General features: G+C 50.1%; 6 protein-coding genes across 6 annotated transcripts; 3 read left to right on the top strand and 3 right to left on the bottom strand.

Moving 5' to 3' along the window:
* Window positions 1–90: 90 nt before the first annotated feature.
* On the top strand, window positions 91–2,191 carry ANOM_003130 (PAN-complex poly(A)-binding subunit PAN3; the record flags this gene model as incomplete). Its single annotated transcript, XM_015548387.1, has 5 exons — window positions 91–159; window positions 500–697; window positions 756–900; window positions 953–1,108; window positions 1,164–2,191. The coding sequence occupies 5 exons, from the start codon at window positions 91–93 to the stop codon at window positions 2,189–2,191; spliced, it is 1,596 nt and encodes a 531-aa protein (XP_015409578.1).
* Window positions 2,192–2,655: 464 nt separating this feature from the next.
* On the bottom strand, window positions 2,656–4,158 carry ANOM_003129 (fasciclin domain-containing protein; the record flags this gene model as incomplete). Its single annotated transcript, XM_015548386.1, has 2 exons — window positions 2,656–3,336; window positions 3,433–4,158. The coding sequence occupies 2 exons, from the start codon at window positions 4,156–4,158 to the stop codon at window positions 2,656–2,658; spliced, it is 1,407 nt and encodes a 468-aa protein (XP_015409601.1).
* A 738-nt stretch (window positions 4,159–4,896) lies between these two features.
* ANOM_003128 (putative small nuclear ribonucleoprotein (LSM7)) lies at window positions 4,897–5,447 on the bottom strand (the record flags this gene model as incomplete). Its single annotated transcript, XM_015548385.1, has 3 exons — window positions 4,897–5,024; window positions 5,084–5,155; window positions 5,246–5,447. 3 exons carry the CDS (start codon window positions 5,445–5,447, stop codon window positions 4,897–4,899), a joined length of 402 nt encoding a protein of 133 aa, XP_015409602.1.
* Window positions 5,448–7,710: 2,263 nt separating this feature from the next.
* ANOM_003127 (Zn(II)2Cys6 transcription factor domain-containing protein) lies at window positions 7,711–9,689 on the top strand (the record flags this gene model as incomplete). Its single annotated transcript, XM_015548384.1, has 3 exons — window positions 7,711–8,326; window positions 8,387–8,851; window positions 8,890–9,689. The coding sequence occupies 3 exons, from the start codon at window positions 7,711–7,713 to the stop codon at window positions 9,687–9,689; spliced, it is 1,881 nt and encodes a 626-aa protein (XP_015409595.1).
* Window positions 9,690–11,917: 2,228 nt separating this feature from the next.
* Window positions 11,918–13,099, top strand: ANOM_003126 (intradiol ring-cleavage dioxygenase; the record flags this gene model as incomplete). The annotated part of the gene is made up of 3 exons (XM_015548383.1): window positions 11,918–12,154; window positions 12,232–12,713; window positions 12,829–13,099. 3 exons carry the CDS (start codon window positions 11,918–11,920, stop codon window positions 13,097–13,099), a joined length of 990 nt encoding a protein of 329 aa, XP_015409596.1.
* On the bottom strand, window positions 13,099–16,954 carry ANOM_003125 (putative TGF beta receptor associated protein 1; the record flags this gene model as incomplete). Its single annotated transcript, XM_015548382.1, has 3 exons — window positions 13,099–14,082; window positions 14,139–16,732; window positions 16,798–16,954. The coding sequence occupies 3 exons, from the start codon at window positions 16,952–16,954 to the stop codon at window positions 13,183–13,185; spliced, it is 3,651 nt and encodes a 1,216-aa protein (XP_015409593.1). The 3' UTR covers window positions 13,099–13,182.
* Between the last annotated feature and the right edge of the window lie 138 nt (window positions 16,955–17,092).

Raw genomic sequence — 17,092 nt, 5'->3', positions numbered from 1 at the left:
CATGATGACCCTTCACTTTATTGGTGCACCATTGCCCACTGACTCAAAGCAGGATCCAATACCAGCACCCCGTCGGGCCGTGCTGAAACAATGACGCCGGACTGGTCTGTGGCTGAAGTGCAGGAATTCGTGCCTCAGGGCTTCGATACTACCCACATGGTAAGGCTGCACCTTCCCAGTGAAATTACAAACAAAAAACCGAAAATAAAATAAATTCCCTTGTCCATGCAATTCACTCTTCTGCTTTTTTTTAACCCCACACCCTGCCATTCTGCCTATATAAGAATTCCTGTCGACAAAGTTACCGAAACTATCGGTAGTTGGCATCGTGCATTTGTTAGATTAGGCAACTCTATTGCTATCAAAAATGCGGGGTGTTTGGATGGACTGCGGCTACCTGCCTGCGACCATCTATACCTCTCCCATTTGTCAATTTCCACCAGAATCGACCCCCTCTACGGGTCCTTCTCCTTATACCTCGACTAACGCACGTTCCCAGGCCTCTCTCCAAGGAAACAGTAACGGTGGCGTTCCTTCGACGAGCCCATTTGATCCTTTTGTGACAGCTTCGAACCCCCTTTCCGCTGCGAGTGCGGTCGGACCAGTCCAGGCAAACCCTTTTGCACATGATACTGCGGCGGCTGCTGCTGCGCTGGGCGGCGCCTTTTTCGCCGGACAGTCTGGCTTCCAGCAACCAGTAGGTCTCTAGCCACTTGAAACTGCGGGCTTGTCTTACATTATCATCCTTGTTGCAGGTCCAGTATCATTTGTACGCTCCTATTGGCCCTCATAGCCAAAACACTCTGGGTTACCAACGGAATGTTCATGATCTTTTCCTTCCCAATGACTTCCGGGAGGAACTGCAGAAGAAAGCCGCAGCTACACTACAAACCTTGCCAAGTATGTCGATTCCATTCATGAACCATATCCAACGGAACTGACTAGAAGCCAGACACCCAACTACCCGCTCAAGTCGATTACTTCCATTCCCTTGTCCCATTGGACTTAAATCATCAGAAGAACGCAACCATTTTTGGCTTCCCCAGTTGGGTATACAAAGCGCAGTCCGGCAAAGATGGTAATTTCTATGCTCTTCGAAGACTAGAAGGTGAACTCCTCTTCTATTGTTGTTCTGAAAAGCTTCCAGCTGACTCGCCCTCAAGGTTTTCGCTTGACAAATGAGAAAGCGATCCGATCGGTTCAGGCGTGGAAACGAGTTTGTAATGGAAGCGTAGTAACGGTCCACGATGCGTTTACCAGCAGGAGCTTCCAAGACAGCTCGCTGATCTTTGTCACTGACTACCACCCTCTCTCCAAAACACTTGCCGAACAACACTTGGGTGCTGGAAATAGGTTTCAAGGTCGGCATAATACGCACATTCCGGAGCAGGTCCTGTGGGGGTATATGACCCAGATCGCAAACGGCCTCAAGGCCATCCACAGCAACGGGCTTGCCGCAAGGATTCTTGATCCCAGTAAAGTTCTCGTCACCGGCAAGAACCGCATTCGCCTGAACGCCTGTGCTATCATGGATGTGGTCCAGTATGATACCCAGCGGTCAATCGCAGACCTCCAACGCCAGGACCTGGTTAATTTCGGGCAACTCATTATGACTTTGGGCGCCAATACGCCCAGTGTCATGCATAACCCCACCAAAGCTATGGAGCATTTCACCCGTGCTTACAGTCCACAACTCAAAAATTCGGTGTTCTGGTTGCTAAATGGACTGCAAAAGGATCAAGACCGAAATATTGACATCTTCATAACTGGCATTTCTTCACAATTAATGTCAACATTCGACTCGGCGCTTCATATGGACGATGAACTGACGTCGGACTTGAGCCGGGAACTTGAGAATGGCCGTTTGGTCCGTCTGGTGACCAAGTTGAACTTCGTCAACGAGCGGCCGGAGTATGAGCACGACCGGCAGTGGTCAGAGAACGGGGAGCGATACTTCCTCAAGATGTTCCGCGACTACGTTTTCCATCAAGTTGATGCTCAGGGTGACCCGGTCGTGGACCTTGGTCATGTGCTTTCCTGTCTGAATAAGTTGGATGCGGGCACCGATGAGAAAATCACCTTGGTGAGTCGCGATGAACAAAGTTGCTTTGTCGTTAGCTACAAAGACATCAAGAAAGCATTGGAGTCGTCATTTCAGGCGCTCCTGAAGCCAACCAGAAGGCTTCATTAAACAGCCCTACCGAGGGCCAATTCCATGATGGATTCTTTCCCACGCAGGGGAGACTACTTATATATGCGGAGGGAACTAGGTTAAGGAGATATCTCGTATGAAATGATCTGGCGATGTCTTTGCACATGGTTCTTATTTTGGAGGATACATTTTTAGAAACCTGCTCTCAGAAGACTGAGTCTCACGGCCGACTTACCAATGCTTTATCTGTGCGGAAAGCTGGAGTCATACAAATCTCCGTGTTGATTTTATTGCAACCTGGCAACTGATGTTTGCTTGCTTTGAAAATATGATGCCATTGATATACGAACGAAGATACAGATGCAATTGATTACAGACATATCACATTACTGGAATTGACTCGGTAGACCTAGCATGTAGGTCTTTATCTCGTAGAGCCAACTTTTGACATCCTAAAAGTAGTTCAGTCTAAACGATACTCGAACCCAGCAAACGACTCCCAACTACAAGTCAAACGCATGAGCCCACAATTCCACCCCCTCATTGTAATCATCATGATCATCGTCCACCCACCCCGCAAGCCGCTCCTTCAGATCCTCCACCGTCAACTCCTCGTTCCACTCATCCCACTCCGCCGCCACCTTCCTCGGCGGAACCAACACCTCATCCACAATATGTACATTGCCATCCCGCCCCAACACATCCGCAACCGCCACCCGCTGAAACCCATTAACCTTCAACGAAGCATACGGTCCAAACCGCGCCACATCAACCCTCAACCTCCTCTCCCCCAACAACGTCGGCAGATCCAAATGCGTGAACCCCTGGACTCCAAACGGTCGGACCTCACCCTTCTCCGTGTAAATGACATCTGAGTACAGCGTCCGGTCCGGAACAATATGGTACTTCAGCAGCGCGAGGAGGTATTTCTGGCCGTAGGGCGAGAATAAGAAGGCGTTGATCTTGAGGCCCAGTTTGCCGAAGGCTGCGTTTGAGGGGGCGAAGATCGTGTGGCCTTTCTTGTTGCCATCTTGGTCTTTGTTTTCAGGGATGGTGAGGTTGGTTTTGAGGATGGCGAGATCGAAGGTGCTGAATTTTGTGGGAACCAGGTCGAGGAGCGTTTTGGTGGTTGGGGGTGGGATGAGGAGGCTGGATATTCCGTGGATGAGGCCGTTGGTGCCGGGCTGGGATTGTTAGTTTCTTCTTTTTTCTTTTTTACTTTTTGGGGTATTGGGAGTTTGATTTCGTTGAAGGGAGATGGGGCGGGTGAATGGACTTACGATATCGGGGGCTACGACCCGACTGTAGAAGTTCAGCGTTAGACCTCTCCAGCCTGCTCGGACGGATAGTCTCTGTGGGAGCTTCTCGCCAAGTGCTGGAGCTTGCAATTCAGTCGGTAGGGTGTGGCTGTGGAAGACGGTGCGCGCGTTCCAGAGTCCCGGGACGAGGTGGTACTTGATGACGGCGCGGATGAGCTCCTTGGGTGGTTTGTGGTCATCGTGGTGTGGGATCTTCTTGAATGCGTCGTCTGTGGGCGCGAAGAACGTGTGGTTTGTTTCTGTCGAGTTGAGGAGCTGGACTAGTTCCTCGTCTTCTTTGACGAGCTTCGCCAGGATGGTGGTGTATTTGCTTTCGGTGATGAGCTCGTAGATAGTCTTGTCGGAGGGCGGGTGGTGGGGGTATAGTTGGGAGAAGGGGGGCAGTTGGGTGATGTCCTCGGGGAGGTATTCTGAGTTGCCATAGTCGTCCTCCTCGAAGTAGTCGTAGTCGTAGTCGTAGTCTTCTGTGTCGAAGAGGGGAGTGAGGGTGTTGTCTAGGTCAGTGTTTTGGATTTCGGATGCGGCGTCCAATACTGAGAGTTGGAGGAGGTAATCGTCGAGGGCGGCCTTATCGTTTGTTTCTATGCTGTTGAGGTCGAGGTCACTTAGTGCTTGTTGGGGGGTGGGAATGAATAAGGCCGAGGAGAGGGTGGCTGTTACTGCCACCGACCAGAGATGGACCCTCATGGTGATTTAGTATAGTATCACTTAGGGTGCCGAGATGAAAATGATAAGGAGATTAGGTCGTAGCTGATCAACGGGATTAGGCTCTATTTATGTTAGCATATAGGCAGCCTTCAAAAATATAATAAGCACCAGCGTTAGACTTTCCAACAAAGCCGATTGATCAGGATCCTTGAACATGCCCACCTTAGGCTGTCCAATCTGTGACGGTCTAGAGCATTCGTAATCGTATTTGTGGCCGGAAATGTGATTTAGCTCTGGAGTTCCATGACACTAGCTTACTGTCATATAAATGATGTCACAGGCTTAGCACGGTCACGCCATGAGGAACATATCTTAGTGAATCACTCTTCGTAGAACAAAGCTACGCGGGTAAATAATGCCATGGACTTCATGACTCGTGATTTCATTATTTTTATTTTTGCGTTTAACTGCTTCCGACCATTCGCTTTCAGACGCTTCATATTAACAATAGCCAAAGGCGGAGATCATACTCGGCCTTTGTGGAGACAGACTAAGACTTGCCAGGTGGGGAGCTAGCAAGTTTGATAGATAGAGGGTATGGGTAAAGAAGTAGGGTGACACCAGTTCAAGCGTGCAAAGATCAATAGAATACATTCCGCAATTGCTGTGATTGGTATCGCATGAGAGCAGGGGGACTCTTCCTGAAATCCGCAAAGACCAAAGGTGTAAGATCAGGAGCCAGGAGTGGCCACTGTTATCTGTCGTATGAGATTTCATTTACTCCTCCGCCTGGACGAAGGGGTTGGCAATCTCTTCGCTGCCATCGGCAGGTGAGATGAGCACAATGATTGTACCACGAGCAACAATCAAACCAAGAGAACGAGTGTTCTCGTTGCCCTCGTCATCTATTCACAGACCATTAGAGTTAAAGTAGAGACAATAGACAGACACCAGAGTCACCTACCGCGCATAGATTCCTTGACATCGTCGAGAACCAGGTTCATCAGTTGATCAAATCCCTTCAGGGTGCCGACGACTATGCACTGGTTAGTGGATACAGTAAAGTAAAAATTAAAAATTAAAAATATAATAAAATAGAAAGCCGATATGACAGGAGTGGACCTACCCTCTCTGCCACCATTGAACTTCACCCGAACCTCCTTGTCCATATACTTGCTGAGGTCGAGGATGTTTTCCTTTTTGGGCTTCTCTTGCTGTTGCGCACCGCCACCGGCACCGCCACTTTTGGCATGGCCACCACGGCCGCCAGACCTGTCGTGGCCTCCGCCGCGGCCACGACCTCCACGGAAAGATCCTCGTTCGGACATGCTTGGCTGGGACAAAGTTTTTTGATTTTGTTTTTTATTTTTTCGGGTTTTTATTTGTTGATTTATTTTCCTCGGTTATATTATAGAGAGGGGAAGAGATAGTAAGACAAAAGAGAGGGGAACCGATGAGGGGAATTGTCTAGAATTGCAATGGAGTGGGTGCGTGGTGAGAGAGACCGGATCCCACTGTGGACTTGGTTGGTCCGTCAAATTGCAGGAAAGGATGGGGTGGAAGGGGGACGGGGTGTATGAGGGATTTTCGAGGAGGGGGCCGATTCAGTAGGTCAGCGGCAAGAGAACAAATGTACTGTGCCTCTGTGGTTCAACAATAATAGCAGCAGTAGTAGGTCAGCGGCAGGTAAGGTAACCGTGAGAAAGGAACCTTGAAGTCACGGGAACAGGCCTCTGAACATCACTGGGAAGGAAAAAACTCTGAGAACACACACAATTGCTGCGCGTCACACGGCCCACGGTGACCATACCTTACTCCCATCCCGTACTAGCGTGTATGAAATCCAGTCCACATGGGTGGTAAAAGGACAGTGGAGTGGACGGCCAGTCGACCTTTACCCAATGGAGGTTGAGCTTAGGCAACACCCTTACGGGCGGAGCGGCAAGTTGAGTTGGTCTCGGAGGGGACCTTTCCATTTGTACCAGTTTCCTCCGTTTGGTGTTGGTGCGCCTCGGGAGTTATACCTCAGAGAAAAGATGGGGACAAAACAGGTTTTTGTTACTCCGTCCTGTCTATTAATTTCGAAGAATTTCAATATTAAATAAACCTCGTCACGAAAAACCCTGGAATTTGAGGTTGTCATTGCCCGACCAATCGGCCGGTCATGCAAGGGGTTTCAGAACCAGTCCCTAGATTGGTATCTTTCCTCCTATCTGATATGAATTGATGCAATCAGAAGGGATCATAACATAAGCCCCATCAAAACTTCGGGAAAATAGCGGTATATCTTTTCAACACTAGTGTTAAAATTCCTATCCGAAGCTAATAATAATAATCATGACGATAATCATACTCCGAATAACATTGTACTCGGGAGTAAAAGGCAATCTCTCAATAATGAGATCTCTTATCATCAGTCAGAGAAGAAATAAAAATGGCTCAAGATACTCTCCTAGGCTGCCAGTAAGATCGAGTACCAAGTAGAACACGGGTATGGATGGTGACGATTCAGTTCCGAGCTCCCGGGCCACACCGAATGGACGACGGCGGAAGAGACCGGCGGGACTCCGCCCGCTACGTGCTTGATTGCCTAAGGCGCTAAGCTGCGACTTCTACGTTGTCTGGAGTCTTGACGGACCGCGACTAAGAGGGATCGGGTTAGATGAGACTTTCAGGATCGCCCAATCCCCCGGCTGTGGGTTCGGGTCCATGCAATCCAGCCATTCATCGTGTCCCACTCGGCATCATCGAACCTTACGGGAGGGGAGGAAAAAGATTGAAGGAAGAGAGCTTTTGCGTCCGTTCCGCTCGCCGTCAGCAACCGCACCGCCGTTGGGAGTGTCATTGGGTGTTTTGTTTCGCTGATGTCCTTTTCCCGGTGCTTTCACTGGATGAGAGTTGTCCTGACTACTATCTTCCATTCCAAGTCAGGAACGGAAGTGATTGGGTTGAATGACATTTCAACCCCCAGTCACACCTCAAGATAACCAATATTGATTGAACGAGCGCGATATTTTCCAGGAGAAACTTAACCTACCCAACGGCTATTCCGTTCCGTCCGCTTTTTTTTTTTTTTTTTTTTGGCTCTCCAAATTAACCCCCCCCCCCGTGAGCTTCCTCCTCAGTGTCCGCTCTCCCTTTTCCCTCCCCAACATTATCTCTCTCTCTCTCTGTGTTCTTCCTCCCTCTCCTCTCCTCCCCTTCCGCATCTCGGTGCGCGTATCATAGCCTGTTCATTGCTCGCTTTCTCTTACTTTCTCTTCCTGTATTTTTTTCGACTTTTTCCCTGAACCCCAGATTCGTTGGGGTACCTCCTTTGTCATTACCTAACTTGAACGGGCACGAGTGGCTGAACCTCAACCCGCACGCTGGAGCCTGAGTTCCTCCGCCATCGGCTGCACTTCTTTCGTCCACGTTCCCGTTACTCAATCGCCTTGGAATCGCTTAATAATTTTCCCTTTGCGCTTCTGACGCCATCCTCCACGAGTCATTGCCGCAGTTGTTTTCTTTTCTTTTTCTTCTCTTGGTGTATTTATTCAATCTGCTGCGTGACTCGTGCGCCTTGCCGGCTCACTTTCTCTTCCGCACGCCATGGAGTCCAGAACAGCGACGGCAGAGCCGTCCAGCAAGCGACCTCGATCACCGTCCGGCGATTTCCCTCCCATCGCTTCCAAAGTCCCGAAGACACATTCGAACCACCTGCAGATCAACTACCTGGCGCGTCAGTATCCGGATAATCTTCCTCTGGTCTCCATCGATGATACGATGCCCGCAATCATTCACCTGATCGGTGAATATGACGGTGTCCTCCATCGTCATGAGAGTATCGCTGGGAATTTAGGCGCATGCCCTTTGGGGCCCATCTTGATTAAGCGCTTTGAGCGCCTTTTCGATGGCCCTCCCCGCGTACTCAAATCGCACGGCAAAGACTCTCCCAACATTACCTGGCTAGACGTAGTGGAGTTCGCCAAGAACAAGCCAGAGCAGTTCAATCTGGAGAAGACCCGCAATGGTGTGCGAGTCTGTCAATTCTATACCAAGCAGTGTCGGGTGGAGATCAGCGAAGAAGACTTCGTGCTGATCGCATCGGGAATGCCGCAGAAAATGATCCCCCCGCAGCCGATTATTGAGGATGAGGAGAAAGAGTTGGGCGCGCTAGAGATTTTGGAGAAGAACCTCCAACAAATTATCCAGGTCGCAGACCAAGGTGAGTTTCCATGCAAAGCGATGTGTATGGCTACCGGCGCTAACCGCTCGCCTCTTCTAGTGTCCGCGCGAGCGAGACAACTCAACCATCGTCTCAAAAACCGAAGAACGGCGATTGTCACCCGCCGAGAGAATGATTTATCTCTGCATTCGCAGTCGCAATCACAATCCCAACAACAGCAGCCACCACAGCAACAGCATCGCTCCATCAGCCCCGTTTGGCGCGACGCCAATGGAAGTCAGCTTCCGCTGAACGGCAGCAGTCACTCGAACACCCAGTCTCCCTCCGCTGGCTTCGTTGCGGTTAACACCGGCCGGCCCGGTGGGGAACCCACAACTGAAGACAATGCGCTGTCGCAACAGTTCATGTTCTCGCACTCCAACACAGATAATGTTACTATCATCAACGGGACCTCCATCAAAGGCGCATCTCCGACAACGCGCGCGGAGCTGATGAAGAAGTTCTTCACTACCCAGACCGACAATCTCGCAGCTATGAAGAAGGGACCGGATCCCAAAACCGCCAGTCATCCCGGCCACGACCGCGAGCATCTGATGCGACAGAGTACAATATGTACACCCCCGCCCCAGCTACCGTCGCAATCCCCAACACTCCGTCGTCGCTGCTCCCTCCACCCAAGTCCCACCACCATGAGAAGGACGACGGCGGTCCGTTCAAGATGGAGATGGTTGCCCGCATGGAGGAGCTGCAACGCGGCGAACGCATACTGCCCCCATGTGATAGGTGTCGTCGCCTCCACATGGATTGCTTGAAGAACCTTACAGCATGCATGGGTTGCACGAAGAAGCATGCCAAATGTTCTTGGAAGGACGTCAAAGCGGAGGAGCTACAGGAGGCACGGGAGCATCGTGAGCCACGCCCCGATCCAATGGCACGGGAGCGACCAGAGAGTTCGACCCCGAAAGAGTCCTTACCGACGACCACAGCACCGGCACCGATGGCGCCATCTATCTCTTCCGCACCCACACCCCCTTCAGCTGTAGTGGTACCCGAAATCGATCGTCATCGAGAGATTGAGTACAACGTGCGCAGGGAGTCCGCTCCAACAGCGGGTCCCATACACGGCACTTCACTCGGAAAGGAGCCGTCGCCCCGCCGGGCGATGAGTGAGATCCGGGGGGGCTCCTTAAGTCATGACAGGCATATCGGTATCAACCGCAACACCAACCCAGCCGCAGAGGATGATGACCCGGATGCCAATCAACGGCTGATGCAGGCAATCCTCGACACGGTTGACCACCATGCGCGAGCTGCAGCCGCCGCAAAAGAGGGTGGGCAACCGATGACTGAGCGTGAACGCGAGCAAGAACGAGACCGAGACCGGAAACTGGTGAAAGCTTAGTTTCCTCTCCCCCTTTTCTTACTGTTTTGTCCTTGCATTTTTGTGGGAAATTCATGTCATGTAGCATGGTTGTGGGGGTTTATAAGGGTGTTATCTAATGTGTGCATGGTTTGTACTGCTTTGAGCGTTTTAGCGGATATCCCAGTAGTTTAGTTCATCTCTTCTTGTTAGGCATGGTGCATATATGAACAGATTGGCATGATTCTTTGGACAACACAGCATTTACTATATAATATATCAGAGCTCTAGCAGGTTTTGCACGAGCTATACATCCCTTCCACGTCTTTATTCAGTCACTGAAATTCTACCGTGCTTAAATTTAGGATGCTTATGTTCTAGAATACGAGGGGTGGGGTGCCAGATCTGGCTCCCGCAGCCCCATCTATACATACACTGTCCCGCCTGTTGTCAACAGGATCAGTGATGATCAGCCCATTGCCAACGAGACCAAAAGAAGAAAAAGATTCTCTTCAAGCATTATATGACCATTCTCTTTGTCAATGCCCGCCTGCAGAAAAAAAAGAAAAAAGGAGGGGGAAGAAAGAAAGAAAGACAATGCCCCGCTCGCCACCCCACCTCCAGCGTTCCAGCGCCAAATCTACACGAGGATCTCAAGGCCGAGATCAACGAGGGCGTTCTCGCTATATATACATCGCAACTGTCGATTGCAGAGAACTTCTGCAATGCCCAGGTGCTCTGATTACCTCAAATCATGCCATCGATCTGGTTGATAAGAGCGATATTGGCGGCAAGATTGCGTTGGTTATCGGTCGTCAATCCAACGCAAGCAATCTTAACATGTAGAAGAGGGCTTGGCTTCGCTCTGCTGATCTTGTCTACAAGGCTTGTTGGGTCTTCTCATCCTTCGACCCCCTGGCAAGCTGATAAAGGAATTGTCGTGGAGCGGACCTATGTTCCGGAGTTAATCGGCGAAGATATTCGTCTGAGCTCTGTGATAGCGTTTCAATTGAAGGAGCTATGCTTTGATCGCTGCTGTTTGTAGGGCCTTTTTATTGCTGACCATTGGGATGATGCTCTTGATATATCTGAACTTGTCGAGGCATTTTTGGAGAAAACTAGATTGTTTTATTTGACGCATACATGCGTCGGAAAAAAACAGTCAGCTAATGCACATATCAGCTCCAGGTTCATCAGATAATCATAGTTTGTAGTTATGCTCACATATGTTCTGGTGGCGATGTACACGTTGTCTGTTGAAGGGGGTATGGTTATACAAGAGAGAGATATATATATCCTGCGGAAGAGATGTATAGTCGAACAAAATGGACTGATAACCCTTCTTTTGAAGATGAACACTCTCATTTTCACCATTGCGGGGCCCATCCAAGGCTTAGTAAAATCACCATCAACTACATGCTACTGCGGAACCATGTGATGAAAAAAAGATACTACGTAGATGTAGAAGACAGAGGGTCAAATAAATATCCCAAAAAAGAAAAAAGAGGATACAAATCAAGTATCAGACGCCAATTGGCGCTGCTGGGAATCGAACCCAGGTCGATTCGGAATTGCGGAATTACCACAACGAAACGTGATCACCACTACACTACAGCACCTTGATTTGTTGAAAGGCTGCCTTTTTTACGAGATTATAAGGCTAGCTGCTACCTACGAATCGCGTCAAACATCGGCAATGTCATTAGCCGTTGACTTTGTGGGAATGAACCTATTCCCCACAATCCGATGACGCTTCGACCGGGAAAGTGGGGGGAACATATTGATCCGTTTTTTTGGACTACACAGTAATCAAAAATCAGTCCTTTGCACCCGCCTCTTATTGTTTGAACCAACATCGTTTACTGGGTGGTAGTGTGTAGATGAAGTAAAGAGTTACTGATCCAAGATTCAAATGCACCCCGGATATACGGCTTAATGCATCGCCGTCGATCCGCGGGGTATTCCCGACAACATTCCCATCTCACCCACCAACAATGTCCACATTGCTAATCCATTCAGAATTCCAATGGCAATTCCCACCGGCAGATCCATCGGGGAGAACCTACACATTCCCCAGGAAGGAACAAATTCCGCGGCTTATTCAAGTCTTATACATCATGCTCCGCCCAATGCGGGGTGTGATACGCCCATCCTTCTTAAAGTATATATGGAACCAACAACTCACAATTGACAGTTTTTATTTACTCCTGCCACCCCCCACTCACTCCTAGTGATACAAACACTTCAGCAGCGAGGAATTGAAACACAAAATGGATCCCTCACAGGTTAAAATCCCACCCATGAAGGACCTCACGGTCGACAATATTACCGAAAACGTCATCCGCATTAATTCGCTGTGCGAAGACCAGCGCATGAAATATGTTCTCGAACGATTGGTTTCTCATTTACATGATTTCGCGCGTGAAACGAGACTCAGTTCCCAGGAATGGATGGCGGGGTTGATGTTCCTCACAGAGGTGGGGAAGATTTGTTCGGATGTGCGACAGGTAAGTCACTTGAGTCAAACCAAAAATGAAATACAGAAAGAAAAGCAAATGATAACTGACATGGCTGAAAAACAAAGGAATTCATCCTCCTCTCCGACGTCCTCGGCCTCTCAATCCTCGTCGACTCGATCGACCACCCCAAACCCCCCGGCTCAACTGAAGGCACAGTCCTCGGACCCTTCCACACACATGAAGCCGAAGTAATGACCCACGGCGATAGCATGTCCCACGACCCCAAGGGCGAGCCGCTCCTCGTCGTCTGTACGCTAAAAGACACGCACGGCAACCCCATCTCCGGCGTCAAGATCGATATCTGGGAGACGGACTCCACGGGCCACTATGACGTGCAGTATGCGGAGCGGGACGGCCCCGATGGCCGCTGTATCATGCGCAGTGATGATACCGGCGTGTTTTGGTTTAAGGCGATCACGCCGGTGCCGTACCCGATTCCGCATGACGGGCCGGTCGGGAAGTTGTTGAAGAAGTTGCATCGCCATCCGTATAGGCCGAGCCATATGCATTTTATGTTTGAGAAGGAGGGGTATGATCATTTGATTACGTATGTTTCTCTCTCTCTCTCTCTCTCTCTCTCTCTCTCTCTCTCTCGTCTATTTTCTATGTTCTATTCTTCTTGTTGGTTCTGGGAATTGGTGAGGGTGGCTAATGGTTGGCAGGGCGCTTTATCTTCGGAATGATCCGTATGAGACTTCGGATGCCGTCTTTGGTGTCAAGGATTCTCTGGTGGTGGATCTTGGTAAGGCAGGTCCGGAGTATGCAAAGAAGTATGGCGTTTCGGAGGACCATGCTCTTCTTACATACGACTTTGTCCTGGTTTCTGATACCGAGACCAGCGCTTTGCGCGAGCAGAACTCCAAGGTGGCGCTGGATAAACTGGGCCGCAAGGTGAAGATAGTGAACGGATTACCTGTGCCAGATCTGGATTAAATAATGAATTTTGGATGTGATGTGAGATGAATTAGTATAGTCGTCATTTACGTCGTTATGTACACTATCAATAGAGCATGGTATCAATCACCGGCACGAGGTTCAACCATATCTCCGAAATCATCCCCATCGTCGGTGGGCACAGCCGCGCGGGTAGTGGCCTCTTTTAAGCACCGCAGTCCCTCGCCGTCCTCCACCCAGCCGCCGACCTTCTCCACTCCCTCGATGTACTCCGCGCCAACCCGTAGATTTAGGCTTGCACTGAGCGCTCGTTCAACCCGGGTTTGACGGGTCTCTGAGATGAGGACTCGGAAGACATGCGCAAGAAACCCGCTCAGGATATCAACGCTCCAGTTATCTGGAACAAGCCGGAGAACCTCGTCCACATCGAACCATGACGCAAACCGTGCCAAGAGGTCACTGGTTCGTTCGATACATTCCGAGAGGTCCTGGATATGCAGGAACTCATCGAGCAAATAACCGAACAGCTCGCTCTGCTGTGCCTGGTCAGCGAACTCAGTCCGTGTGTTTGTCGAGCTGGTACTCCGAGGACCACCGAATAGACAATATCGAACTGCAGAGTCGTAGTCGCCAAGGCCATGTGTAAGAAGGTGCAAGGCTTCTCGATGACGGCCCTGGAGTCCATCGAGAATAATAGACTCCGATACGAGTTCGTTTTGGAATGGTTCAATCCGTGCGAGAACAGCAGGAATAGAATACGTTAATTTAGGGGACGGGACCGACGAGAATTGACTGCTACCGCCTCCACCAAGCAGCTGGAGAAGCCGAAGTCGCGATTGCCACCAAGGTTCAGAAGGCGTGTTTTCGTGAATAAAGTTCATATACGTTGGTTTCGGCGGTTGCAATGCACGGTAAGTGGAATATGATTCCGCAAGCGACGACCGAGCAGCAGGGGAGGTCTCAAGAACAGAGAGAACAGTATCAAGATAATATGAAAGGAGGTCATCTGCGTATTGGGTGTACTAGTTCAAGAGTTAGCAGACAGGGGGGTTAAAAAAGGAGATGAGGTAGAACCAACATTCTTTGAGAAAACCAGGTGCTCCAAGTAATCTTGAACTGCATTAGGCGCTCGTTCCTTGAGCAAGCGGACAACATCTGCTGGGTCTAATTTGACTCTGCTGGTGTTGTCCGAAAAGACCTGTATACCAAGTCTGGGGTTTCGCTGGGCCAGCCAAGTGCCATATTCTTCAACAAGCTGTGCATCTCTGATCTTGACCAAATACCTGCGCATCTGTGCCTCAACGCCCGAAGCGGTGGTCTCACTTCCAGAATCTTCCTCCCCTTCCATGATTCGCCGCCACGTCTTGAGGACATTCCGGGACATCTTTTGGCTCTGGTACAAGCGACTCAGGAGAAATAGTCGCTTGTAGTTTTCTAGAAGTGCCACTGCCCGGTCAAAGTTACCCTTCCATTTATCCACTAGCCTATTCAATTCCGTGTGCGTTCGTGAAGAAAGGAGGTGTTCCGTAGGTACCTTCGAATCTTGTTCCAGCAGCAGGTGCAGGAGGGCCGCATCGACGCTATCGAATATGTAAGCGTCGTCCGTAATGCTGCCATATCCTCGTTTTTGCTGCCAGGAAAGTAAGAAACGCTTGATCATATTCAAGACCTCGCTATCAAAGACGTCGGGTTCTTTAGAAGCTTTCACACTATCCAGGCGCTTAAGGTACAACTCTGCCATCTCTGCCAGGCCCCCGTGAATCCAGATGCCCTGCGGTCCTTGTAAAACTTCTTGGCGCAAAAGGGGAACCAACAACAAGGCCACTCTAGGGTCCAGCTCCCCGGCAACAAGCGCTTTCTCTGTGGCATCGATCGTCGCTTCATCCCTGATGGTCGGGTCCATGAAGACCAAATCGCCGAACAGGAGCAAACTGGATTTTTGTTTCACGTAGTTTAAGCCCAGAAACTCAGCCTCCGACTTAGGCTCTGCTTCTTGCACCAGTTTGATAATGTCCATAATCACATCGCGTCGCAATACACTGTGGCCGCCCTCTTGCGATTCTTGGGCACTTTGAAGCGCATCATTCAGTTGCATGGTCAAAGGGTTTTTCACGACCCGCCATATCTGCTTACCACTCCACAAAACAAGGCTGCTTTGGGTTTTGCCCAATTGACGCGCAAATTTAGCTTCGTCGGCAGTTCGCTCAGCTTCCCAGTCGGGCGTGTCTTTTTTGGTTCCTTCGGTGTCGATTGCTTCCTGAGATTCGAACAATGCCTTTTCTTCCTGTAGCTGCTCTATCGATGCCTGCGTCCTCGGGTCGGTTGCAGGTATATGTGGTGATAGTGACGGGGTTCTCAATCGGACCATCTGCAGTAAGCCTTTCATCTCGCTTACTTCGAGCTGGCTGGGGGAGAGTGTATGGAGAAGCCCAACGTGAGATGGCTGCGTATCCTGTACGGATGGTATCTCTACCCAGCTTTTGTGGTTGTCTGCATTTCCGGGGTCGACATCCCAAAGTTGTACCTCCAAGAACTTGCGTAACTTTCCATCTTGATCGGCCTCGATGACTGCAAGAATGAGATCCTCACGGGTGTCGCTGGGTGCTCCAATTAGGTTATTTTCGTCGCCTTTGTCAATGACAACCGACTCCGGGTACTTGTGAAACGTGATTGTCCCGCGCACTACATCACCGTCAACGTTGACAAACATTCCAACTCCTGGTTCTGCCGCATCGGTACCCCTGACTAGCAAAAACTCAGATGAAGTTGGAGAAAGGATATGCGGCTTTAATTGTGTCGACGATTGCTTTGGCAATGGTGGAAGCGGTTTTGGATCCTCACGAGGACTAGACTGCGAATCGCGCGATGGGTGCTCCGATGATGTCCTTGGAGAAATACTACCGCCTCGTTCCTTTGAGCGTGAACGGGTGGGTGTCCCAGAAGCGGAGGAGAGTTCAGGTGTTACAGAGATCGAACGATCCTGTGAAGCTGATCGTGCATTCGGCTGAAGCATCCCGGCGACTGTATTCAAACTGGAACTCCTGCCATGTGCATGGCCCTCGGCAGAAGAGCTAGGTGACAATGAGGCGGGCGGCATGTCTTCCACTTGACCAGGCGCTAAAGCTTCATCGAAGAAAGACATTGGAAACAGAGGTATCTTTTGCTGGTGTTCCACATCTAGCAGGGAATATGAACGCGTATCTGCAGCACAGGCGATTATGCCTCTTCGTGATGCTGTTAAACACCCCGGAAACTCAATGTTTCGGATCAGTCGAGCATCGTCACCAATCCGCACGAGCATTATTTTGTTCTGCGTTGCGATCATTATAACCGGCCTCTCCGGCTCGTCTATGGATGCATTCTGGTCAAGACCCCCGATCCAACAACAGTTGTTAACCTTCGTATTCTCGCGGAATGCCGGGCTGAGCTCCGGCAACAAGTAGAATGTAGCCGTTCCATTGCAGAGAATGCAAGCCTTGTTCACAGATGGAAGGAGAACAATCTGCTGGATGCCTTGCTGCCTGTTCGTTACTGAATTGCTCTTGGAAAACGGAATGGGCAATCTCGAGGCTAGAATGAAGGACGGCTCGTTGGTGTTGTCCGATGGATCGGGCGGAAGGCAGACAAAATGTAAGATTTCAGCAGCAGAGGTTCCGATATAGAGGTTGTCATCTGTCAATGGCAGTTAGCGCATTCGGTGGAAGTGTCCAAGCGATGTGGTCTTGGAGTAGACATACTCCAATATTCAACGCAGGTGATATGGACATCGTCATTGGGGTCGTCAGCTGTCAGAGGTACTTGATCGAAAAGAGGTCGTAGCATATAAGGTACAGCTTTCGGCGGAGTGATCTTCCGCTTCTTGCGGGGGGTGGTGCCATCGTCTTCCGGCACCATAATGAGGCCCGCTCTGGTGTCACGATATGAGATGGTTCCTGGCGAGGCCTCTGAGGGGAAACGTCGGAAGCTTTGGAGGTGATGTCCTAAAGTGGCTTAAGAGTGGGCCAAAGCCGGGGTTAGTTTTTGCTGACTCAG

Source organism: Aspergillus nomiae, assembly GCF_001204775.2.
Source record: "Aspergillus nomiae NRRL 13137 chromosome Unknown contig00047, whole genome shotgun sequence".
NCBI classification, from domain to species: domain Eukaryota; kingdom Fungi; phylum Ascomycota; class Eurotiomycetes; order Eurotiales; family Aspergillaceae; genus Aspergillus; species Aspergillus nomiae.
Note: the sequence above shows the minus strand (reverse complement) of the source record. Positions and strands in the feature narration are given on the sequence as shown.